We start from the raw sequence: 26,836 nt of genomic DNA, 5'->3' as shown, positions 1-26,836 counted from the left end.
TCCACCAGTCTTCTGCACAACACAACTGATGGTCCCAACCCCATTTATAAGGCAAGAAATCCCACTTATTAAACCTGACAGGGCACACCTGTGAATCGAAAATCATTCCCGGTGACTACCTCTTGAAGCTCATCAAGAGAATGCCAAGAGTGTGCAAAGCATTCATCAAAGCAAAAGGTAGCTACTTTGAAGAACCTAGAATATAAGACATATTTTCAGTTGTTTTGCACTTTTTTGCTAAGTATATAATTCCACGTGTTAATTCATAGTTTTGATGCCTTCAATGTGAATGTACAATTTTCATAGTCATGAAAATACAGAAAAATATTTAAATGAGAACGTGTGTCCAAACTTTTGGTCTGTACTATATTTATTAAAGGGGTTGTCCAGATTTAGGCTACATATCTGCAGTCCCTCTACGTGACTTCAGACTTGTGAATCCTCACATCGCACACACTGCGCGCTGTGAGGGTTCTCCAGTACCGACACCAGGAGCAATTTTCATACTTTCAGACACATTCCGACTAGACAGTGTCCAGCCTCTCTCAAAACAATTGCATTGATCGAGGCCAGGCACAGCCAGTCGGCATGTGACCGTATGTATGCAAATCACATACTTGCTATCACGCGCCCACCGCCGGCACCAGAGAATCCTCACAGCGTACCGTGAGCTCAATGTGAGAATAGAGTGACTGCCTACTCATAACCGAAGGCCGGAAACCCACTTTAAGAGAAATTTGTTGCCAATTTGCCTATCCATGTGAGCCTTTTTCAAAACTATGAGATTAAGTTTTCACAAAAACATGTAAGAAGGGCAAAATGCAGATATTTACCAGGAGTTTACTGAATATTTTTCTAAAACTGCAGAACAGCAGAAATATTTTGCCTTATGGGTTAAAATGTCATCACTTTGTCAGCGTTACCAGTGAAGCTAATCCTCTCCAGGACTTTGGTTTAACAACTTCCTGCTTAGTTCGAAAGTCACCTGATCTGGGCAAACATAGGAGGAGGCTAACAAACATAACATAGCACAGCAAGGTACTGTTTATACTGGCACAGGCCCAGTCTGAACTGGGAACTGGAAAGGACTAAAAACTACAATTGGTCCTTGCTTGTGGCAATGTTTCTGGGGGCATTTCTGGATATATGGCATTAGTCAGACAGCATTAAATAAACTCTAGATCTAACGCCATTTCAGAGAAAAATAAACCTGCCGGCGGTCGATCAGCCAGGCTCTGACTCATGCTGCCCGCGGCTTGGGCATCAGGATTCAACCGACAGGTTCCCCTTACATCATGAAACATAATTTTCTCCAACCTATCCAAATAGTATTTCCAGCATTTGCATTCATATGTCGATTACTCTGAAAGAAAACACTGAACACGACCTAGACAACAAGACCAGAAAATCTAACTCATCCACTGCGCGGACATGTCGAGAATAGTTTCAATTAAGTTTAAAGGAGTTTTTCGGCCTTATACTACTTGTGAACCCTAACAGCATGCACACTGCACACTGTGAGGATTCTCCGCTGCTTGCGCCACGAGCGAAAGGTTATGTGACAGCAAGTATGAGATTTGCATATTTCCAGACACATTCTGACTAGACTTCTCCAGCCTCACAACAAATCCATGCCCATCAGGTAAGCCCATGACTACATATATGCAAATAGCATACTTGGCATGCACCGCCACTACTGGTGCCAGCACCTGAGATTCCTCACAGCGTGTAATATGTAGGATGTGAGGATTCACAAGACGGCAGACTTGTAGCCTAAGTCCAGACAACCCCGTTAAACCAAAATATCAAGTAATAATCAATTAAAACATATATCTTACCAGGAAACAAAATATCAAACCCTTGACACTACATGACCATTGTTGCCCTTGCTGCCTGTCGCACTTACTTTGACTTGGATTCCGCTTCCTCCGAATTGAAGCTCTAAGTAAGTCAGAGCCTTGTAACTCCTCTTGGAAGCGTCGACACTTCACATCATGAAACCACTCTCCAGTCACAAATTTTTTCTTTTTTTCATCTTTCAAAGATCCCTGTAGACGTCTAAATGAGAAAAAAAAAAACGTTCTACCCAACAGTATCCAAATCCATATCTATCGATGCATTTACTTTCTTCTGCCTTCCCCTAAATTAACATATGTACAGTAATATCACAATATAAAAACAATATAATAAATGTGGAATCTGCTGTTTGCAAGTTCATAAAAAGTAGCTTTCTGTGACAGAGATAGGAGGAAGTTGGTATTAATATGGCCAAACAATACACATTATTTTTTATTTTTTTATTTTTACTCTTGATCTGTTATTTGATTATAGAAAGAAGGAATTCGCAAACGAGTGTCAAATCTAAAGGGTTCCATAGAAAGTCTAAATTGGGACAATTTAAGCCAAAAAATTATGGTTGATTGGCTGAATTCTTAATAGGGAATGATTGTTTTAGCAAACTAAGAAAATACAGCTGCAGTCTGAAATGTTATAATGTGCAAACATTGAATATATGAAACTGGAACTGCATTACTGGTACAGAAAATGTTAAAAATGAAGGTACTTAGTGCACAAATTGACCAATTCATGAAAGCCCATGAGCTGCGACAAGGCATAACCCCTTTGATGGGAGCCCATCCTTACACTCATTTCTCGGGCTGAAGGCCTACAATTTTAATGGCAGGCAACATCCAACTCTAAAACACCTTAGGCTGATGGGAGGAGAGCAAAGCAATGCTTGGACTGACAGGCAGCTCTCTCAACCCAAGCGTGACAGCATGCATTGGTATTCTGCTGTCACACTCAGGTTGAGAGAGCTGCTGGCCAGTCCAGCTAGTGTCTGACTCTTCCCTTTTATGACTTAAAGATCTTTCACGATCTTTCTTTCGTCCATGAATGATCTTTTGCTGCAAGATTATTCCAAAAGATATTATCCATTTGTCACCTAATATCCAGTGATGTACAACTTATAGAGGGCAGACCACGTGGCCCTATGGGGCCCGTGAGTGGGGGGACCCGGAGCCAGTGTTGGCACCTTGCCTTCCCCCCATCCGGCATCACGCTTTCAACTTTATCCACATCCTGGAAGCAAATACAGTTGCAATCAATGATGAAAGAGGGAGCTATCAGCACACAGCCATCATCTGCCGGCAAAATGCGGGCTCGCGAGGGGGTGACATATGGTGTACCCTGAACGTCATATGTTGTTAAGGGGATAAAAGAGGACCCTTCACCAAATTTTTCATCTTGAACTGGACAGACACACGATGTAATAGGTAGTGCAGAGCAAAATAAAACTTTTTGGATTTACTGTTTCATTTTGTTTAATTTTGCCTCTCTTTTGTCGAGATATTCCTAATCAAACTATCTGGAACACAAACAATTTATATATACAGTTATGGCCGAAAGTGTTGGCAGCCTTTAAATTGTTCCAGAAAATGAAGTCTTTTTCCCAGAATATGATTGCAATTACACATGTTTTGTTATACACATGTTTATTTCCTTTGTGTATATTGGAACAACACAAAAAATAGAGAGAAAAAGGAAAATTGGACAGAATTTCACAGAAAACCTCAAAAATGGACAGAACAAAATTGTTGGCACCCTCAACTTAAGATCTGGTTGCTCACCCTTTGGAATAAATAACTGAAATCAGTCGCTTCCTATAACCATCATCAAGCTTCTCCCAACTCTCAACTGGAATTTTGGACGACTCTTATTTTGCAATCTGCTCCAGGTCTCTCATATTTGAAGGCACCACCTCCCATCAGCAATTTTAACATCTATCCACACAGGTGTTCAATGTGATTTAGATCCGGACTCATTGTTGACCACTTCAGAACTCTCCAGCGCTTTGTTTCCATCCATTTAAGGATGCTTCTTGATGTTTGGTGTCATTGTCCTGCTGGAAGACCCATGATGCAATTCCAGCTTTCTGACACTGGACCCTACATTGCATGCCCCAAATCCTTTGGTAATCATCAGATTTCACGATGCGTTGCATACAGTCAATGCATCCTGTGCCAGAGGCAGCAACAAATCTAAGAACCTCCACCATATTTGACTGTAGGTACTGTGTTCTTTTCTTTGTAGGCCTCATTCCGTTTTCAGTAAACAGTAGAATAATGTGCTTTACCAAAAAGCTCTATCTTGTCTTATCTGTTCACAAGACACTTTCCAAGAAGTATTTTGGCTTACTCACGTACATTTTGGCAAACTGCAGTCTAGCTTTTTATAAGAACACTAGATGGTGGCCCGATTCTAACGCATCGGGTATTCTAGAATATGTATGTATGTATATAGTCACCCAAAAAAAAGTGTATTGATAAAAAAGTACTACTGGGTATACCCTGCAGGGGACGTGCCATACAAAATTTAGTACTTATACAAGATTTTTGTGCAGACGCTGGCAGTGGTCCAGTGTCCTATCACTCAACCCAAGGTACCTGATTAAATGGTGATAATGCCTGTAGAAGAAGCATTTATCAAGTGCCAATACAGATAAACAGATAACCTTGGTTGCATTAGGGTACCGTCACACAGTGGCATTTTGATCGCTACGACGGCACGATCCGTGACGCTCCAGCATCGTAACAATATCGCTCCAGCGTCGTAGACTGCTGTCACACTTTGCAATGTACGACGCTGGAGCGATAATTTCATGACCTATGTGCGATGTAGAAGCCGTTGGTTACTATGCGCACATCGTATACAATATCGTGCACACCTTTGTTACACCATGCGATCATGCGCCACAGCGGGACACTAGACGACGAAAGAAAGTTTCAAACGATCTGCTACGACGTACGATTCTCAGCGGGGTCCCTGATCGCAGGAGCGTGTCAGACACTGCGAGATCGTAACTATATCGCTGGAACGTCACGAATCGTGCCGTCGTAGCGATCAAAATGCCACTGTGTGACAGTACCCTTAGTATTAGCAGTTATCACAAAACAAAGGGAGGGGTAAGATCAATTGGAAAAGACATGTACACAAATGTAATATTGGAACAATCTCACCAATTGCCGAGGATAGCTAAGGTGGAGCCCCAATTCGCTTAGCTGGAGAAATCCTTCAAGCCACAGCATCAGGAGACAATTCCCTGTCAGTCCCTGGGGGGCTATCAATAAATTTCAATCCCCGAGCTCCTGCCCTTACAAGGACAATCCACATCTACCCCTAAGGTATAACATGCCCTGCACTCTCCCTATTTCCAGGTCCCAACGCGTTTCTTTGCAAGCAGGATCATCAGGGGACTAGCTTGCATGGGAGATAAGGTGCTTTAGTGCTACAAATAGAGCTGCCACCCTCCATACTAAACTGCATGTATATAGCAGCCACATAGTATATAGCACAGGCCACATAGTATATAGGAGCCATGTAGTATATAGCAGACACACAGTATATAACACCGCCACGTAGCATATAACAGCCCACACAGTATATAACAGCCCACGCCGTATATAACACAGCTCACGCAGTATATAACACAGCCCACGCAATACATAACACAGCCCACGCAGTATATAACACAGCCCACGTAGTATGTAACACTGCCCAAGTAGTATATAGCAGACACGCAGTATATAACACAGCCACGTAGTATATAACACTGCCCACGTAGTATATAGCACAGTCCACGCAGTATATAACACAGCCCACGTAGTATATAATACAGGCCAGGCAGTATATAACACAGCCCACGTAGTATGTAACACTGCCCATGTAGTATATAGCAGCCACGCAGTATATAACACAGCCCACATAGTATATAACACAGCCCACATAGTATATAACAGCCCACGCAGTATATAACACAGCCCACATAGTATATAACACAGCCCATGCAGTATATAACACAGCCCACGCAGTATATAATACAGGCCAGGCAGTATATAACACAGCCCACGTAGTATGTAACACTGCCCACGTAGTATATAGCAGCCACGCAGTATATAACACTGGCCACGTAATATATAGCACAGCCCACGCAGTATATAACACAGCCCATATAGTATATAACACAGCCCACATAGTATATAACACAGCCCACGCAGTATATAACACAGCCCACGCAGTATATAACACTGGCCACGTAGTATATAGCAGCCACGCAGTATATAACAGCCCATGTAGTATATAGCAGTGTGGGCACCATATCCCTGTTAAAAAAAATAATTAAAAGAAAAAATAGTTATATACTCACCCGCCGGCGTCCAGCGAAGCTGTCCCGATGGGCGCGCTGCTGCCGTCAGCTTCCGTTCCCAGCGATGCATTGCGAAATTACCCAGATGACCGCTAAGACTTCTGGGTAATTTCGCAATGCATCCCTGGGAACGGAAGCTGGCGGCAGCCGCGCGCGCATCTACGGACGACGGAAGGTGAGAATAGCAGGTTTTTTGCTTTTTTATTATTTTTAACATTAGATCTTTTTACTATTGATGCTGCATATGCAGCATCAATAGTAAAAAGTTGGTCACACAGGGTTAATAGCAGCGTTAATGGAGTGCGTTACCCACGGCATAATGCGGTCCGTTAATGCTGCCATTAAAACCCTGTGTCAGCGCTGACTGGAGGGGAGTATGGAGCGGGCGACTGGCACTGACTGGACGGAAGTAGGGAGGGACTAACTCTCGGCCGGACTGTGCCCGTCGCTGATTGGTCGCGGCCGGCTAATCAGCGACGCGGGATTTCCGTTACAGACAGACAGACGGAAGTACCCCTTAGACAATTATAATTATATATATATATATATATATATATATATATATATATATATATATATATATATATATATATATATATATATATATATATATATATATACATACAAGAAAAAAAGCACATAAGGACCCAGGATAGGGTAAAATAGTTTTTATTTATCAAAACATTTAAAACACTGTTTAAATAACAATAAAAATACAGAGCAGAGTAAAGAGGGTAAACAGGCAATGAAAGTCACCAATAGGCTATGTGCACACGATGCGGATTTGCTGCGGATCCGCAACGGATTTTTCCGCGCAAAAACGCTGCAGATCCGCACTGTGATGTACAGTACAATGTAAATCAATGGGTAAAAAAATAAAGTTGTGCAGATGGTGCGGAAAAATCAGTGCGGAATTGCAGCGGATTTAAAAGAAGTGCATGTCACTTCTTTTGTGCGGATCTGCAGCGTTTCTGCACCCTTCCATGATAGAAATCCGCAGTGGCAAAAACTGCATAAAATCCGCACAAAATCCGCATCAGTTCCGCAGCAAATCCGCACAAAATCCGCATAAAAACCGCAGCAAATCCACAGCTGCAGATTCTGCCAGGAGATACGGATTTTGTGCAGAAAATTCTGCACCACATTTCCTACGTGTGCACCTAGCCATAAAATGGGACCACAGGTCCGAGGTAAAGAAAGACAAACCAAAAAGTACCTACAGTGAATCATAGTTAGTTCCCGGTTTACCCTCTTTATTGTTATTTAAACAATGTTTTAAATGTTTTGATAAATAAACACTATTTTACTCTATCCTGGTTCCTTATGTGCTTCTTTCTTGTATGTTCTTATTCTCTACTGCACTGGACCTTCTAACGGTTTATTTCCCTTTAATGGACACATAGTTCATTGTTCCTTAACCCCTTCATGACCTTGGGATTTCTCGTTTTTCAGTGTTCGTTTTTCACTCCCCTCCTTCCCAGAGCCATAACTTTTTTATTTTTCCGTCAATTTGGCCATGTGAGGGCTTATTTTTTGCGGGACGAGTTGTACTTTTGAACGACATCATTGGTTTTAGCATGTCGTGTACTAGAAAACGGGAAAAAAATTCCAAGTGCGGTGAAATTGCAAAAAAAGTGCAATCCCACACTTGTTTTTTGTTTGGCTTTTTTGCTAGGTTCACTAAATGCTAAAACTGACCTGACATTATGATTCTCCAGGTCAGTACGAGTTCATAGACACCTAACATGACTAGGTTATTTTTTATCTAAGTGGTGAAAAAAAATTCCAAACTTTGCTAAAAAAAAAAAAAAAAAATGGTGCCATTTTCCGATACCCGTAGCGTCTCTATTTTTCGTGATCTGGGGTCGGTTGAGGGCTTATTTTTTGCGGGCCGAGATGACGTTTTTAATAATAGCATTTCGGTGCAGATACGTTCTTTTGATCGCCCGTTATTGCATTTTAATGCAATGTCGCGGCGACCAAAAAAACGTACTATCCCGTCCGAGGTCAGATAGGGGTTAATGGATATATTTTGTTAGAACTTTGTGTTACGTGTCCTTGTTATCTTTCTATATGTTTCTAGTCTACTTTTTTATGTCTGTGTGAGCAGCGGGGTCCTCCTGGGTCTCCTGCCATAGCATTTCATTTCATTCAAATGTCTACAGATAATTTGGGCTGACACTGACACACCCCAAGCCTGCAGGACAGCTAGAATTTCTTTGAAACTTGATTAAAGGTACCTTCACACTCAGCGACGCTGCAGCGATACCGACAACGATGTCGACAGCTGCAGCGTCGCTGTTTGGTCGCTGGAGAGCTGTCACACAGACAGCTCTCCAGCGACCAACGATGCCGGTAACCAGGGTAAACATCGGGTTACTAAGCGCAGGGCCGCGCTTAGTAACCCGATGTTTACCCTGGTTACCATCGTAAAAGTAAAACAAACACTACATACTTACCTTCGCTGTCTGTCCCCGGCACTGTGCTTTCCTGCACTGACTGTGAGCACAGCGGCCGGAAAGCAGAGCGGTGTCGTCACCGCTCTGCTTTCCGGCTGGCCGGCGCTCACAGCCAGTGCAGAGAAGCACAGCGGGGGACAGACAGCGGAAGGTAAGTATGTAGTGTTTGTTTGTTTTAACTTTTACGCTGGTAACCAGGGTAAACATCGGGTTACTAAGCGCGGCCCTGCGCTTAGTAACCCAATGTTTACCCTGGTTACCAGTGAAGACATCGCTGAATCGGCGTCACACACGCCGATTCAGCGATGTCTGCAGGGAGTCCAGCGACGAAATAAAGTGCTGGACTTTCTGCAGCGACCGACGACATCACAGCAGGATCCTGATCGCTGCTGCGTGTTAAACTGAACGATATCGCTAGCCAGGACGCTGCAACGTCACGGATCGCTAGCGATATCATTCAGTGTGAAGGTACCTTAAGGGTATGTTCACACGTTCAGGATTTCCATCCTTTTTTTTTCAGGACAGTTTTTTTAAAAAACTGCAGCTCTTGGCAGAAAACGCAGGTCCTTTTTTTGGTCCTTTTTTTGTCCTTTTTTGATGCGTTTTTTGATGCGTTTTTTGATGCGTTTTTTTATCCTTTTTTTATGCAGTTTTCTATGCAGAGACTGTGTGTTTCCTAGGAAGCTTTTTAGGGCTAAAATGGCTGAAAATACCCTAACCCTACCCCTAACCCTACCCCTAACCCTAACCCTACCCCTAACCCTACCCCTAACCCTAACCCTACCCCTAACCCTACCCCTACCCCTATTCTAACCTTAGTGAAAAAAAAAAAAAAATTCTTAATTTTGTTATTGTCCCTACCAATGGGGGTGACAAAGTGTGGGGGGGTGTCATTTACTATTTTTTTATTTTGATCACTGAGATAGATTATATCTCAGTGATCAAAATGCACTTTGGAGCGAATCTGCCGGCCGGCAGATTCGGCGGGCGCACTGCGCATGCGCCCGCCATTTTGCAAGATGGCGGCGCCCAGGGAGAAGACGGCCGGACGGACACCGGGACGCCGGGTAAGTATAAGGGGGGGAGATTAGGGCACGGGGGGCATCGGAGCACTGGGGGGGGGCATCGGAGCACGGGGGGCGGGATCGGAGCACGGGGGGGCAGCCACACTCCGCCCACGCACTTCCGCCCGCTCCCCCGCACTTCCTGCTGCAGCGGTTCTGCACATCAAATCGCAGTAAAACCCGCAGATATATTTTTGATCTGCGGGTTTTACTGCGATTTTGACCTCACAATGGAGGTCTATGGGTGCAGAACCGCTGCGGTTCAGGAAAAAGAAGTGACATGCTCCTTCTTTTTTGCCGCAGCTATTCTGCGCGGCTTTTTAAACGAAATTACGGATCATGTGCACAGCAGTGACTGTTTTCCATAGGGTTACATTGTTATGTACCCTGCATGGAAAACAGCTGCGGAACCGCAGTGGCAAAACCGCTGCGGTTCCGCAGTAAAAAACGCACTGTGTGAACATGGCCCAAGGCTGCTTATCCACCATCCAGACTGTTCTGTGTTGGAACCTTTTAATCAAATTTTCTCTGCGACCCAGGGACATTGGCTACAATGCCATGGATTGTAAATTTCTTGCACACCGTGGACAATGGAACATCAAAATCTCTGGAGATGGACTAGTAAACTTGACATTGTTAATATTTTTCAACAATTTTGGTTCTCAAGTCCTCAGACAGGTCTCTTTCTGTTCTCCATGCTTAGTGTGGCACACACAATGAAAAGATTGCGTCAACATCTCCCCTTTTAATCTGGTTTCAGGTGTGATTTTCATATTGCCCACACCAGTTACTTGCCACAGGTGAGTTTGAACGAGCATCACATGCTTGAAATAAGGTTGTTGACCCACAATTTTGGAAAGGAGGTGCAAATAATTTTCTCTGGACCATTTGTTGTGTTGTTCCAATAAACACAAAGGAAATAAACGTGTATAAAAAAAACATATATAATTGCAATAATTTTCTGGGATAAATACTTCACTTTCTAGAACAATTTCAAGGGTGCCAACAATTTGGACAGTGGAAACGTCACACTAGACTTTGGAAATCAAGGTACCAGAGTCTGGAGGAAGAGTGGAGAGGCCACAATCCAAGCGGCTTGAGGTCTAGTGTGAAGTTTCCACAATCAGTGATGGTTTGGGGAGCCATGTCATCTGCTGGTGTAGGTCCACTGTGTTATATCAAGACCAAAGTTAGCGCAACCGTCTACCAGGAAATTTTAGAGACCTACATGCTTCCCTCTGCCGACAAGAGATTTTTGGAGATGGAAATTTCATTCTCCAGCAGGATTTGGCACCTGTCCTTACTGCCAAAAGTACCAATACCTGGTTTACAAACAACAGTATCACTGTGCTTGATTGGCCAGCAAACTCGCCTGACCTTAACCCCATATGGTATTGTCAAGAGGAAGATGAGAGACACCAGACCCAATAATGCAGACGAGCTGAAGGCTGCCATCAAAGCAACCTGGGCTTCCATAACACCTCAGCAGTGCCACAGGCTGATCGCCTCCATGCCATGCCACATTGATGCAGTAATTGATGCCAAAGGAGCCCCGACCAAGTATTGAGTGCATTACTGAACATACATTTCAGTAGGCCAACATTTCGGATTTTAAAATCATTTTTCAAGCTGGTGTTATAAAGTATTCTAATTTACTGAGATAATGACTTTTGGGTTTTCGGGTGGTCATAAGTACTCTGAGACCACCCGAGCAACGAGTACACTTGCTCATCACTAATAATCATTAACATTAACAGAAATAAACACGTGAAATAGATCACTCTGTAATGACTCTATATAATATACGAGTTTCACTTTTTGTATTGAAGAACTCAAATCAATTAACTTTTTGATGATACTCTAATTTTGTGAGAAGAACCTGTATCTATATCTATCTATATGCATACACTATAGACACATTGTATATAAATATATATATATATATTTTATATACACACACACATACATACCCTCACACACACTACCTAACCAGTTCAGGTGTGTGTCTGGAGGGTGCAAAATTAGAGCGCTAACCCTCCCCTATATCTATAGATATTGCTTCAGAAGCATACACTTGGGGTACTGTGGGATATTCAAAGCCTATACTGTACAATGTATAGACAGTCTATACTGTCTACACATACTACATCTCATTTTTTTACTTCATTTTACATGCATTTTAGAAGAATAAGCCGCAATAACTACTACAAGGATATCCTGCAATAATTACTTTACTGTACATAGAAGGGAAAACAAAGGAGTTTATCAAAAGTAGTAGACCTCTTCGATGCTTATGACATTACAGTATATGTTGCTGCTTTCCTAACTTGTTGACTGGTGAAGGGTTAACTCTACTCATGTTCAGCAGGTACTGCAGGATAGGATCTGAGTAACACTGTCTTTGTGATGGGATGTTGCAGCCCGGTGATCAGTATGTACAGTAGGGTCCTACCTGATGCGGTCACTGTCCTTCTTCTGCAGCTCAGCATCTCTTTGCAGGACTTTCATGAGTTTGTCATACTCGTCATCCGTCAAGAAGCTGAGGTCCAGCATGGTGCCCGAGCTGTTCTTCATTGCAAACACCAACAGAAATGACTAGTTAAAATCCAGTTGGTCAAGTTTAACCATGGAGGGACCAGACGACAGGACGACTTCTCTCTGAAGAACGTCGTTAGCAGGAGCTGAACATGTGGAAATTTGGCAGCTTCATCTTCTCAATTTAGTTGCTATCCAAAAGTAATGAAGGATAATTTCCATCCACTTTCCCCAGTGCAGTCAGAGTGTTTCCAAGTCACACCAGCAGACTACAGTGGTCCCCATTGTCTGTAGTAATAGGGTTTAGGGTCCATTTCAGACGTCACAGTTTTTCCTGTGAAGAAAACAAGAGTTGTAAAACTGGACTGGTTGACGCTCAGAAGAAATAAAGATTTTCTAGATTTAGATCATCATGACATATGGCAAGTGAATGTGTACTGTGGGGGCGGATATTTACTCGTCGGTACTCGTTCCAAAGAAAGCTACAGAACCCTACTTATTCCAGTGGTGCGGGCAGATTCAGCCAAGGTAACGTATGCGGTCGTATCTGCTCTTTAAGGTGAGAGCACGGGAAAAGCAAACACCGGACGGACAGGACGTGCCGATTTAGAAGAAAACAGAACTGTGTAAACATGGAGCGTAGAGCTTGTGGCCAGAACAAAGCGGAGGTCATTAGTCAAATTCCAAGGTTACCTGGAGCTTTGGTTCAGAACATGATCCCAGGTAGACTCAGGAAGCCAGTGCAAGTCAGAGTGGGCACAACATGCTACCAGTCCATATGTTCTTCGTGGCTCCGGTCTCGAGAGCAGAAATAAACTGCAGATGGGAGTGTCTACCTGTCCTACCACTTTCCTTTACCATCGTGCACACCAATAATTCCAGCCACCCTTTTACTCATCATACCCCGGGGGCACGGCCAGAAATACATAGTGACACAACCCTTTGTGGACACACTGACAGCCGGTGAGCTACTATAGATTCCTGACCTTAGCCAGTCCAGTTCCCTTAAAGCTATAGCGAATAACAGCTGGAAAGGAGCCAGGAGTGCCTGTTATTGTAGCTTGGCATAGAAAAGGTTACAGAAATAGAACTATTACAGCTTTTTGTCTCTCAGGCTGAATCACAACATACATACTAATTTCGGTGCATATTGTGATCCATTTACAGCTTTCTATTGTGCACAGGCAGCTACATTGTTTCCCTAACAAAACCTCAAGTCTTATCTTCATTTGTTGTGCAGTTGGACGTAAGCTATTGTTCCCTGTTATCAGCCATTTCAGTCTGGGGAGAGACTGATTGTCCTGTTTGTCAGTGGTAGTGTTCTGTATTTTAGTGATTGACTGCTCCAGTGATTACTGATTTTCCTGCATATGTGTGAACCCTTCTTAAGGCCCAATACACAGACTAATTACGGCCAAACCTGTCGGTATCGACGTGTTCGAATGACGGTCTAGTGTGTATGAGAGCAGCGACCGATTGATGATCAGGAGAGAAGACGATCACAAATGTCTGATTTCAGTTGGTGGCTCTCATTGACATGTATTCGCATTCACACTAGATGACCAGGACGTGAATGCATAACAGGAATTGAACATGAATGTGAACGCTCATATATTCGGGCATGCTTCCCTGACTTGAACTACCGCTAATAATTCCAATTACCTCTCTGTCAGCTTTTCACTTTGGTAATTATTTTGTATACACAATAAGCTATGGCCTTGTGTGCCAGATAAGGCACCAATAACCCAACATCGACAACGTACACTGTCGCAGCATGGGTATTCAAGTACAGAATGCTGATTCGAAGACGATGGCTCCAGCAAATAGGTGGCAGGTGTTGGGCAGCAAGCAAACAGCTTTAAAAAGTAGAAAAATGAGCGAATGCAAGATAATGTGGGACTTTATCCCAGCCGCATTGGTCAGCACGTCTCCAAAATGTCATGTCTTCGGGGGTATTCCCAGTATACAGTACTTAGTATAAGTAAGAATGGTCCATGTACATCCAAATCGCATGATTGGCGAAGACTAGCCCATGTAGTGTGATATTGGAGGTGCGTTACTGTAGTACAAAGTGGAAGAATAAATACTATTTTCAATAGAAAGGGGGAGAACACATTCATTAAGGTGTTTACGCCACAATTCTGGTTTAAAACATCTTGAAAAGTTGTACAATGTTGGCTCCACACATGGTTGAGCCAAAATTTGGCAACTTTTGGCATTGTCACGCCAGTTTCGGACAGCTCTGAGTCAACACTCACCCATCTAGTTCCTTATCAGTCATTTTGTATCTTACAATAAAAATATTACTCCAGTCCCTACCTGACGTTGTAAGATGCGCCTGATGTGGCAAGCATCTCAATAAATCAGGTGCCTCTTTCTCTTCTATGCCCCATCGTTGAGATGGGTGTAGATAAACACCAGTTTTAATAGGGGCGCCTGGTGTAAGATACATAAGGAGATGCACATCACTTAATAAATTAGGCACATCTTACAAGTGCTCCTCTGCTAGAAATATACTCAACTTGTAGACTGGACAGCATTTTTGGCGAATGTTACGCCACCAAAGTGGTATAAATTTTCATGAATAGGTAGGTAGATAGATAGGCAGGCCATGTCCCATCTTACCCATGCCTTGCCCATTTTGGCAAAGCTGTCTGGGACTGATGTGAAATGCCTAAAGTCAAATTTTCCCAAAACTTTTAAGTTAGCAACTGGTGTTTTACGTCAGAAAACTGGCAGAAGCGCCTTCATCTGTCTGAGCCAAAATGCATAACAGCTCGGTGCATAAGACTAGTCAGTGTCTAATCACCTAAAAAGAGCACATGAGCATCAGAACTAGACCATAAAGCAATGTGAGAAGGTGGATTATCTGATGAATTAGGTTTTCTCAATCCTTGCAAAACTTACTTGGGAAACAGATAGCACCATGATGCATTATGAGGAAAAAGGCCTACAGAGGCATTGTTATGCTATGGGAAATCTTAGTTCTTCATGTTGATTTTACTTAGACAGACACCATCTAGTACAAATTGCTGCAGACCTATGACACCCCTTCATGGCATTTTTTGAGGTAGAAAATGTATCCTGACACCCTGAAAAATGTGTTTGACGAAGGACTGAAATCAAGCTAATGACTCCAAATTCTCTACATTTCAATCCAAATATCAGCAGGATGTGCTAGAAAAACAATCTGATCCATGGAGGTTCTGCCATACAATTTACAGGATTAAAGGCTTTGTTTTATCTAATTAATTGTATATCCTTATCACTAACCATCATTATTAAAAGTATTAATTAATACTTACACATCCTCAGGATAGATTATGAATATTGAAATCGGTGAGAATGTGCTCACTCGCCGGCTCTGATCGGAAGGAATGAGCCGTCAACAGAGCGCACTGTCAGTGCGTGTTGTAAGAAGAATACAAGTTGTCGGGGTGGCGCTGGTCTTTGCTTGCCGGGTGTTCTTCTTACAACAAGCAGTGACAGTGCCACGAATATACTGAGCATCCATCAGAATTGACAACCCTGATGACACTTTGGGTATTGCAGCACGCACTGAGATTCTCAAATGAAGCTTCATCAAAAAGAAAGTTATAAAGAAAGATAAAATAAAGCAGAAAGGGTAGTGAAGGAATGGGAAGAATTTTTGAATTAAAATATATTACAAAATAGATTACGGCATCAACCCCTTCACGACCTTGGACGTATAGCTACATCCAAGGTCGTGTCCCTGCATTTGATGAAGGCTCCAGCGCTGAGCCTGCATCTTTCCCTGCACATCTGATCAGCTGTCATGTGCATCTAACAGACGTGGGTGGATTTGTGTTCCACACGCGGCTGTTAACTTAAATTCTAATGTCAATCTCTGACAGCCTCATTTAACACACGCCCGGCGGATTCACATCACAAGACACACCTATCGGTGCCCGTCACATGATCTGAAGCTCTGCTATGTGTAGCACAGGCGATCAGTTGATTGCAGCTTCAAATGTCCTAAGTGGATTAATGAAGTAAGCATAAAGTAAAAAAAAATATATATATATTTTTAAAAAAGCAAAGAAACTGAAGTTCAAATTAGCGCCCTTTACTCGGACTCCCATGACAGCACGACGAGAGAGGGGATCAGCCCATTAGGAACAGGAAACCTACAGATACAAAAGGGCGGCACCTCTCCCTTGCCTCAGTTGGTTTCCTGTTCCTGAAGGGGACGGATGCCTACAGAAGGACCCCAGGCCGGCCGGCCGAATACGGTAGCGGGGGGGTCTCCTACCTCGGCCGGTGCGGAGATCCCTGGAGACGCCACGGTGGTCCTTGCTGGATTTCACGGCGGTGGCGTTCGCAGCAGGGAGCGGAGTCCGGAGGATTTCCTGCCTTCATCAGCGTCGGCGCAGGTAAGTATTCCCATTGGTGGTGCAGCGGTATGGTGTGGCTGCGGGTGCCGGGCTCAGGCGTGTGGGTGAGCTCCCGGAGCGCTGCGCTCCATCCCCGGCGTCCTGCACCGCTCTCAGCGCGTGCTGGAGCGTTTCCGAGTGCAGTGACGTAAGGGGGCGGGGTTAGCGGCCGCTTCCGGGTCGCCAGACGTCTGCGCATGCGCAGTCATTCCAAGATGGCGGCGCCCATCGCGTCTGAGTGCCGGTTTTGACCGCAAGATCTCCTGCCCTCTGCTGTATCCTGGACCAATAGGGACAGCGCTGGCCCATCTGCTGACCGGATCCAAGGGGTATTTATGCAGGTGGAGATGTTAGATCCCTGCTTTTGGTCGCATTTCGTCATGGAGAGTGGTGGTGAGCAGCAGCAGCTGCCAGACGAGGTACGTCAGAAGCCCAAACAGAAAGATAGAGGCGACCAGCCCAGTCGTAAGAGCTCTTCCAAACAAGGATCCAGAGCTTCGACTAACAAAGAACCCCCTCGGATTCCGGTACTTTACTTTGGCGCACGGGTAAGTGATCTACGTGAAAGTTCACTCTGTGACGCGGGCCCCTTATACTTTATCATTCCAGGGGAAGAAGAGTACGGGAAAATCAAAACATAAGGAGTGTGCCCTCTGTGGAGTCCCTCTACCTGACACTTGTTCAAAAAAATTATGTGCCCCCTGTATACAGCAGACGGTGAGGTCTACAAGAGTGGGTTGGTGGTAGTGACATTAGGTCAGATATTAGTTATCTCCTATATTGTCCTCCCCTAGGTAGCAGAAGAGTCCGTAACTCCGGCAAACCTGAGGGAAATGATCCGGCTGGAAGTAAGGGAATCACTACGGTCCCTATCCCAAGCGGAAGGCTCAAAGCATAGGACTCTCTTGGACTCTAATTCTTCAGAGGAAGAAAGAGAGGAAAATACCTATCTCTCCAGTCCTCTCTCCTCTTCATCAGATGAGGAGTCAGGACGATTCTGTCTACCCTTGGAAAAAATTGACATGGTTGTCAAATCAGTTAGAGGCACGATGGGTATAGAGGAACCTAAATCACAACCCTCGAAACAGGAGTTGATGTTTAGCGGACTTGATCGTAAAAAACATAGATCTTTCCCGGTAAACGAGAAGATTCAGGACTTGATCCTTAGAGAATGGAAGAAACCGGAAAAAAGGGGGCCTTACCACCGGCATTAAAACGCAGGTATCCCTTTGACGATCCGGTTGTGGATCCGGTAAATTGGACGCGGCTGTAGCAAAAGCGTCAAAGAAAGCCTCATTACCCTTTGAGGATATGGGGACCCTCAAGGATCCTCTGGATAGGAAGGCAGATATCTTCCTTAAAGGTACCTGGGAGATGGCGGCTGGATCTCTCAGACCAGCCGTGGCGGCAACATGTACGGCCAGATCATTAATGGTCTGGCTAGATCAGTTAGAGTCTCAGCTTAAGGACGGTGCATCCAGAGACACTATTCTGAAGGCTCTACCAACAATCCAGAATGCTGCAGCCTTCCTATCGGACGCATCCGTGGACTCGGTTAGAATGGCGGCTAGAGCGGCAGGACTATCTAACGCGGCTCGCAGGGCCTTGTGGCTGAAATGCTGGTCAGGTGACATTCAGTCTAGAACTAAGCTCTGCGCCATTCCGTGTGAAGGACAATACCTCTTCGGTCCAACTCTGGACGAGTTGTTGGAAAAAGCAGGGGATGACAAAAAGAAATTCCCCAATCTATATTCATCTTACCGCCGACCCTTCAATCGAAGGAGATTTAGTCGCGCGAAGAAACGCGGGTCCTCTCCCACTAGAGAAAGTTTCAGATGGGAAGACAGACGCGGTAGAGGTACGGGCTATATGTTTCGCCGTTCCTCAAAGGATCAGAAAAAACCGGACCAATGACTAGCGATCCCTGTGGGGGGTAGACTGTCAGCATTTTCCTCAGCTTTGCTTGACATTACAAACAGTAAATGGGTCAGAGGCATCATTACTGAAGGTCTAAAACTGGACTTCAATCACTGGCCTCGTGAAAAATTTAAATTAACCCCTTTACGTTCCTCCCCCCTTGAGCAAGCAGCTCTGGAAGCAGAGGTAATGAACTTATGTTCCAAGAACGTGCTGATTGAAATTCTGGAATCAGAAAGAGGAAGGGGATTTTATTCTCCTCTTTTTCTGATTAAGAAACCAGACGGATCTTTTAGAACGATCATTAATCTCAAATGTCTTAATGAGTTCCTGGTCAATGAATCATTTAAAATGGAAACAATCAATTCAGCAATAAAAATGTTGTTTAATCACTGTTTCATGGTAGTTGTAGATCTAAAAGATGCATACTATCATGTTCCAATACATGAACACTTCCAGAGATTCCTGAGAGTAGCTGTGTCAATGGGGGGCCAGATTCGCCATTTCTAGTTCAGAGCTCTTCCCTTCGGCTTATCAGCAGCTCCTAGGGTGTTTACAAAGTTAGTGGCCGAAGTCATGGCGCACTTACGAGAGTCTGACATCCTAATTATTCCCTACTTGGATGATTTTCTTATAGTAGGGAGCTCTGCAGACCATTGCCTTTCTCAGCTAGAGACAGCCACATCCAAACTTGAGCATCTGGGGTGGATCGTAAATTATGAAAAATCTCGTTTACAGCCCCAGAAAATACAAAGATTTTTGGGACTATTGTTAAACTCAGAATCCCAACAGTGTTGTCTTCCACCCGACAAGTTGTTACATATCCAACAACAGGTGTCTAGGGCAATTGATAAACCATCCATGACCCTTAGACAGGCTATGTCACTATTGGGTTCCTTAACCTCTTGCATTCCCGCTGTCCGTTGGGCCCAGTTCCACACCAGACCGTTACAATCCGAGGTGCTGGTTAATGACAGAATCTTACGGGGGTCCCTGCAGAGTCAGATTACCTTGAGTCCAAAAGCACTCACATCTCTTAAGTGGTGGCTAGTCAGTGAAAATTTATCGGCGGGAGTTCCCTGGGTATCTCAGGTAACACGGGTGGTAACAACAGATGCTAGCCCTTTGGGTTGGGGAGCACACATGGATGACATGATGGTTCAGGGTCTATGGTCCCCTCCCCTAACATCAGCCTCCTCCAACCAGAAAGAGTTAATGGCAGTAGAGCTTTCGGTGAAAAAATTCCTCATATCTGCAGGGTCATCATGTCAAGATCCTATCGGACAACCAGGTGGCAGTCGCATACATAAATCATCAGGGTGGAACTCATTCCGAGTCATTGATGAGAGTGGCGGATCGTCTGTTCCAGACAGCAGAAAATCACTTCTTATCCCTAACCGCTCTACACATAAGAGGAAAAGAAAACATCAAGGCGGACTTTCTAAGCCGCAACACCTTGAGGCAAGGGGAGTGGTCCCTAAACAATTGCGTGTTCGATCAGATCGTCCACAAATGGGGACATCCAGAAGTAGATTTATTTGCTACCAGGGACAACCGGAAGACAACTAAATTTTGTTCCCTAAATCCCAGGGAAAATCCTCTGGCGGTAGACGCCTTTCTGATCAAATGGGATTTTCAACTGGCGTATGCATTTCCTCCACTAGGCCTGTTACCCTATGTAGTCAGGAAGATAAGAGAAGATCGAGCCAGAGTTATATTGATTGCCCCATTCTGGCCCAGAAGGGCCTGGTTCACTTGGCTCAGGATCATGTCAGTGGAGGATCCCTGGGTACTTCCGGACATTCCAGATCTGCTCTACCAGGGTCCGATCAGCCATCCTCAAGTAAAGAATCTCCATTTAACGGCATGGATTTTGAAAGGGCGTTACTAAAAAGCAAAGGGTTCTCCCCGAGTCTAATTGAGACCCTTATGAAAAGTAGAAAGCAAATAACCACAACAATTTACGCTAGAACCTGGCGGAAATTTCTGGCCTCTTCTGATTTTAATTTAGAAGAGGGATTACCTATAAAACAAATCTTAGAATTTCTGCAAAGAGGCTTAGAGCTAGATCTATCCACTAGTACTCTAAGGGTACAGGTCTCAGCCCTAGGGGCTCTATTTTCATGTAACATCGCCAATAATTATTGGATCTCAAGGTTCATTAAAGCATCTAGTAGATCTAGACCCATACATAAAGATAGATCTATGCCTTGGGATCTCAACCTAGTACTGTCAGCATTGACTAGAGAGCCATTTGAACCTTTACAATCAGCTTCAATTAAGGCCCTATCTCTTAACCCTGCTGTTCTGTTCGGTCTGGGGAGACCTATTTTGAACTTTGGTATTTTTTGGGGTGTTCAAGATGCGGTTCTGAAACTTGTGGTTGATTGACTTAAATGAGGATGGGTCGGTCGGCCACGGGTTTCAGAGCCGCATCTTGAATATTTTAAAGAATATTGAAGTTCAAAGTCGGTCATTTTTGACCAACATAACAGCAGGGTTAAGACAGCTTTTCTTGTGGCAATTACATCTGCCCGTAGAGTGGGGGACATACAAGCGCTCTCCAGGCTTGCCCCTTATACAGAGTTTCTGCCGGATAGAGTAGTCCTCAGACCGGACCCAGCCTATTTACCAAAAGTGTCATCATGGTTTCACAGGACACAGGAGATAGTTTTACCTTCCTTCCTTCCCAATCCCTCCAACCCTAAAGAAGAACTACTCCATACATTAGATGTTAGGAGATGCCTGCTAGAATACATCTCTATTACTGACACATGGAAGAAAGATGATGCGTAATTTTTATCTTTCCAAAACCCTAGGAAGGGACTCAGGGTATCAAAGTACACACTAGCAAAGTGGATTAGGGAGGCTATCTCTTTGGCTTATACTGCAGGTGGGGGTCCGGCTCCGCAGAATCTGAGGGCGCATTCCACCAGGGCCATGGCTACATCCTGGGCGGAAAAGTCTGGAGTATCAATCGACCAGATATGTAAGGCGGCCACATGGTAATCCCCGTCCACCTTCTTTAAACACTATAGGTTGGATTTGGGGGCTTCCTCTGATCTCACATTCGGGTTAAGGGTGCTACAGGCCATAGTCCCTCCCTAAGGAAGCTTACATCTCTGTAATTCTCTCGTCGTGCTGTCATGGGAGTCCGAGTAAAGCATTAAGCTACTTACTGGTAGCGGCATTTCTCGGAGGCCCATGACAGCACCCTTAGTTCCCTCCCTATTCACTGGGGGTTGCACTTCCTATAAATGTATATATTTCACAATACGATACCAGTTCCAATAGATGTCTGATATTTTGTATATAATCTGTATATAGTGTATATTTTTGTGTACCACTAACCGCGGTAGTCCTCTCAAGACTCTGAAATACAACTGAGGCAAGGGAGAGGTGCCGCCCTTTTGTATCTGTAGGTTTCCTGTTCCTAATGGGCGGATCCCCTCTCTCGTCGTGCTGTCATGGGCCTCCGAGAAATGCCGCTACCAGTAAGTAGCTTAATGCTTTTACACCATTCAAAATAAAATAATTAAAAAAAAATACACATTTGATATCGCTGTGTTCAGAAATGTCTGATCTATCAAAATAAAAAGTAAATTAATCTGATCGGTAAATGAAGCGAGAAAAAAATTAGACAACCAGAACTATGGTTTTGTAACATTATAAACAACTAGATGGTGGCCCGATTCTAACGCATCGGGTATTCTAGAATATGCATGTCCACGTAGTATATTGCACAGCCACGTAGTATATTGCCCAGTGACGTAGTATATTGCCCAACCACGTAGTATATTGCCCAGCCACATAGTATATTGCCCAGTCACGTAGTATATTGCCCAATGATGTAGTATATTGCCCAGTGACATAGTATATTGCCCAGCCACGTAGTATATTGCCCAGCCACGTAGTATATTGCCCAGCCACGTAGTATATTGCCCAGCCACGTAGTATATTGCCCAGCCACGTAGTATATTGCCCAGTGACGTAGTATATTGCCCAGTTACGTAGTATATTGCCCAGTTACATAGTATATTGCCCAGTGATGTAGTATATTGCCCAGCCACGTAGTATATTGCCCAGCCACGTAATATATTGCCCAGTGACGTAGTATATTGCCCAGCCACGTAGTATATTGCCCAGTCACGTAGTATATTGCCCAGTTACGTAGTATATTGCACAGTGACATAGTATACTGCCCAGCCATGTAGTATATTGCCCAATGATGTATATTGCCCAGCCACGTAGTATATTGCCCAGTCACGTAGTATATTGCCCAGTCACGTAGTATATTGCCCAGTCACGTAGTATATTGCCCAGCCACGTAGTATATTGCCCAGCCACGTAGTATATTGCCCAGCCACGTAATATATTGCACAGCGACGTAGTATACAGCACAGAGCCACGTAGTATACAGCACAGACACGTAGTATACTGCCCAGTCACGTAGTATATTGGCCAGTCACGTAGTATATTGCCCAGCTACGTAGTATATTGCCCAGCTACGTAGTATATTGCCCAGCTACGTAGTATATTGCCCAGCCACGTATGTAACAGGTTAAAAAATAAAAAAGAAACATATACTCACCCTCCGAGGGCCCCTTGCAGTCCTGTCGCCTGTGTGCGGTGCACGCGGCAGCTTCCGGTTCCAGGGTTGGTATGAACACAGGACCTGTGATGATGTCGCGGTCACATGACCGTGACATCATGGAAGGTCCTTCTCGCATAGCATCTTTGGAACCGAAACCTGCCGCTTGCACTGCTGAGGAGAGCACGCACGCAATTTTTTTTCTTACAAAATTTGAGGATTTTATTTCACCACTTAAATAAAAACTAACTTATACGTGTTTAGTATCGGCTTACTCATACTGACCTGGAAAATCATATTGGCAGGTCAGTTTTAGCAGTTAGTTAATATGGTAAATAAAAAAAATAAAAATAAAATTGTGAAATCGCACTGTTTTTTGCAATTTCACTGCACTTGGAATTTTTGATTTTTTTCCCGATTTTCCAGTACACTATATGATAATATCAATGGTGTAATTCATAAGTACAACTCTTCCCACTAAAAACAAATCCTCATATGGCTATCCAAAAAATAAAAAAACGCAAATGCACTCACCAAATATGCAGTTTCAAGTGTCCTTTATTGTAACACCAAGCGGTACATCTTCACGGCACGGGGGAGTGGAAAGCAACGGGTGGCAGTGCGGCAGACGAGACGACGGCCGTTTCGCGCTACACAAGAGCGCTTCTACGGGTCCATGTCACTGCATATTTGGTGAGTGCATTTGCGTTTTTCTATTTTTTGGATTTCTCTCTGACTTTTTTCACGCAAGTAGCACCTCCATTTATCTCTCGGACTGCTATACATTTCTGATGTGCCACAGTTGATTTTTTTCTGGTCTGCGAGCTGTGCTGCTCTTTTTTCTCTTTTGGTGTTTTCCTCATATGGCTATATTGATGGAAAAATAAAAAAAATGGCTCTGAGAAGGAGAACAAAAAACGAAAAAGCAAAAATGGAAAATTGCAAGGTGATGAAGGGGTTATTAAATAGATAGGCATTTAAGATGAAAACTAAATTGTGTTTTGCACCATCCCTTCACAACTGTTATACATGCACTAGTGTGGTAACGTTTACATGTAGCTAACCTGGAAGGACTATAATTCAGGCTATTTTGTTGGTTATTTCATCCAAAATTATTAAAAAAATCCCAAAGTCACTTCAAAGCTTGAGGACATTTTTTTTACTGTATAAGGCTACGTTCAGACTAGCGTTGTGCGCCGCTGCGTCGGCGACGCGACGCACAACACACCGAAAAACACGGCAAAACGCACGCAAAAACGCTGCGTTTTGCGACGCGTGCGTTGTTTTTTGCCGAAAATCGGACGCAAGAAAAATGCAACTTGTTGCGTTTTCTTGGTCTGACGCTTGCGGCAAAAAAGACGCATTTGTCGCAAAACGCAACAAGCAAAAACGCATGCGTCCCCCATGTTAAACATAGGGGCGCATGACGCGTGCGTCGCCGCTGCGTCGCCCGACGCGGCGCCGACGCACACTAGCACAACGCTAGTGTGAACGTACCCTTATACAGACACTGCCCACAAATCCTTTAATACACAGTGTGTGTATTTTAAATGTTTGACATGTTCCCATTGTTTGCTTCAAAGGTGTAGGCGATTACACTTGTTATCTACTGAAAAAAGTTCAAATTACTGAACTTAACTATGTTGGTGCCAGCACCAGGGATGAAGCTTGGGCACTTCCAGAAAACAATGCTATTGGATTTTAAAAGCTAAAGAGGTTGTCCCACTAACAAAGTTCATTTTAATCAATAGATCTTGGAATAATAACTTCCACAATTGGATGTGTTTAAATAAAATGTTTCTGTGCTGAGATAATCTTATAAATGTGCCCCTGCTGTGTACTGTTTAATCACTGTGTCTGACCGTGCAGGAATATGGTCTGATCATACCACAGCTCCTGGGCAGGGGAGAAAGCCAAAGAGAGTATAAAGACAGGACAGCACAGGATCACAGCTGATTATTTCTGTGAGTAAGGGTATGTGCACACGTCAGGATTTCTTGCAGAAATTTTCCTGGCAAAAACCGGACATTTCTGCCAGAAATCCGCATGCGTTTTTACCGCGTTTTTGGTACGTTTTTTGTGAGTTTTTTCCCAAATGCATAGATCTGCGGGAAAAATGCAGAAAATCCGTAAAAATAATGAACATGCTCATTTTTTTACCGCGATGCGTTTTTTTCGCGGAAAAAAACGCATCCATGTGCACAAAACATGTAGAATGCATTCTAAATGATAGAATGCATAATGTATGCATTTTAATGAGTTTTTATAGCGTTTTTAGCGTGAAAAAACGCGAAAAAAACTGAACGTGTGCACGTAGCCTAAAACATTTTCCTGCCTGTTTTTAAACAATGTTTCACTTCAAAGAAAGATTCAGCTGTGATCCCGTGCTGTCCTGTCTATATACTCTTTTGCTTCCTTCCCTGCCCAGTAGCTGTGGTATGATCAGACCATGTTCCTGTACGGTCAGACACAGCCATTACACAGTACACAGCAGGAACACATTTATAAGATTATCTCAGCACAGGAACATTTTATTTAAACACATCCAATTGTGGAACTTATTATTACACCAAGATCTATTGATTAAAATGAACTCTTGTTTGTGGTAAAACTCCTATAAATGGGTATTCCGATATTCTGAAAATAATGTATAAATTGATACTAACATATTACAACCCCTACTAGTGATGAGCGAGTACGCTCGTTACTCGAGATTTCCGAGCATGCTCAGGTGTTCTCTTAGTATCTTGGGCATGCTGGTAGATTATGTTTGAGCCCCCCAGCTGCATGATTTGCGGCTGCTAGACAGCCTGAATACATGTGGTGATTCCCTAACAAACAGGCAATCCCTACATGTGTTTAGGTTGTCTAACAGCCGCAAATCATGCAGCTGCGGGGATACAAACAATCTTCTAGCACGCCCAAAATACTCGGAGAACACCCAGGCATGCTCAGAAAACTCGAGTAACGAGCACACTCGCTCATCACTAACCGCTACCAGTCCTCAAAAACCTCTCTAGGCCATCTACGGTACATTCACTTCAGCAGGGATGTGGCATATAAGGTGGCCAGCAGTGGCACTATGCAGTAGCGTAACTTGAAGCTCATGGGCACCAATGCAACATTCCCAACAGGGGCCCCAACTATTACGGGTCTTTAACAGTATTAGTTTTCTAATTAAAAAAAAGAGAAAATAGGAGAACATGTCGGTCGCACTTTAAACAATAAATATTGATTATGCATTTGTTAATAATGAAATTGTGATAAGTATGTTGTAAAAAGTGCATACATTTGTGTTACTCACTTTCATCGGAAATGTTTAAAAAGGGAAATGGCAGGAAGTTTTAAGAGAAAGTTTTATTTTTAACCTAACAGTTTCCATTTTTATAAGCTTGCTCTTTATGCAGTGACATTTTATACGCGTGCTGAGCAGATGGGATATATCCCAGCAACCCAGCTGCAACCTAGGAGATAAATATTATTTTAGCTGTTCTAACAGGAAGATGGTGTCTTTCCATTCACTTTACAGAGGAGGTTCAGACCCATCTGTCTTAGTATATTTTTCTGAGTATAAAGTTTTTCTTCAAGATGTTGATCGTGTCTGTATGCAGAAGAGGAAAAACCTCAGCTAGTCTACAGGCATGGGTACAAGCTGTTTTTATCAATATTCT

General features: G+C 43.7%; 1 protein-coding gene across 2 annotated transcripts in view; it reads right to left on the bottom strand.

Annotated features, from left to right (window-relative positions):
• Positions 1-26,836, bottom strand: part of LOC138662044 (synaptotagmin-like protein 2) — a 184,540-nt gene that overhangs the window by 95,995 nt on the left and 61,709 nt on the right. The window contains exons 1-3 of one of the 2 annotated variants that reach the window (XM_069747150.1): positions 12,957-13,162; positions 12,181-12,597; positions 1,907-2,058 (exon numbers count right to left, since the gene is read on the bottom strand). In XM_069747150.1, coding sequence (XP_069603251.1) covers positions 1,907-2,058; positions 12,181-12,302 — 274 coding nt within the window. In that variant the 5' untranslated portion in view covers positions 12,303-12,597; positions 12,957-13,162. Of the gene's footprint in view, positions 1-1,906; positions 2,059-12,180; positions 12,598-12,956; positions 13,163-26,836 lie in introns of those variants that run through there. The other variant, XM_069747151.1, reaches the window with a different exon arrangement.

This window comes from Ranitomeya imitator, chromosome 2 (genome assembly GCF_032444005.1).
Source record: "Ranitomeya imitator isolate aRanImi1 chromosome 2, aRanImi1.pri, whole genome shotgun sequence".
NCBI lineage: Eukaryota > Metazoa > Chordata > Amphibia > Anura > Dendrobatidae > Ranitomeya > Ranitomeya imitator.
This window is presented reverse-complemented; position numbering and strand designations above follow the sequence as displayed.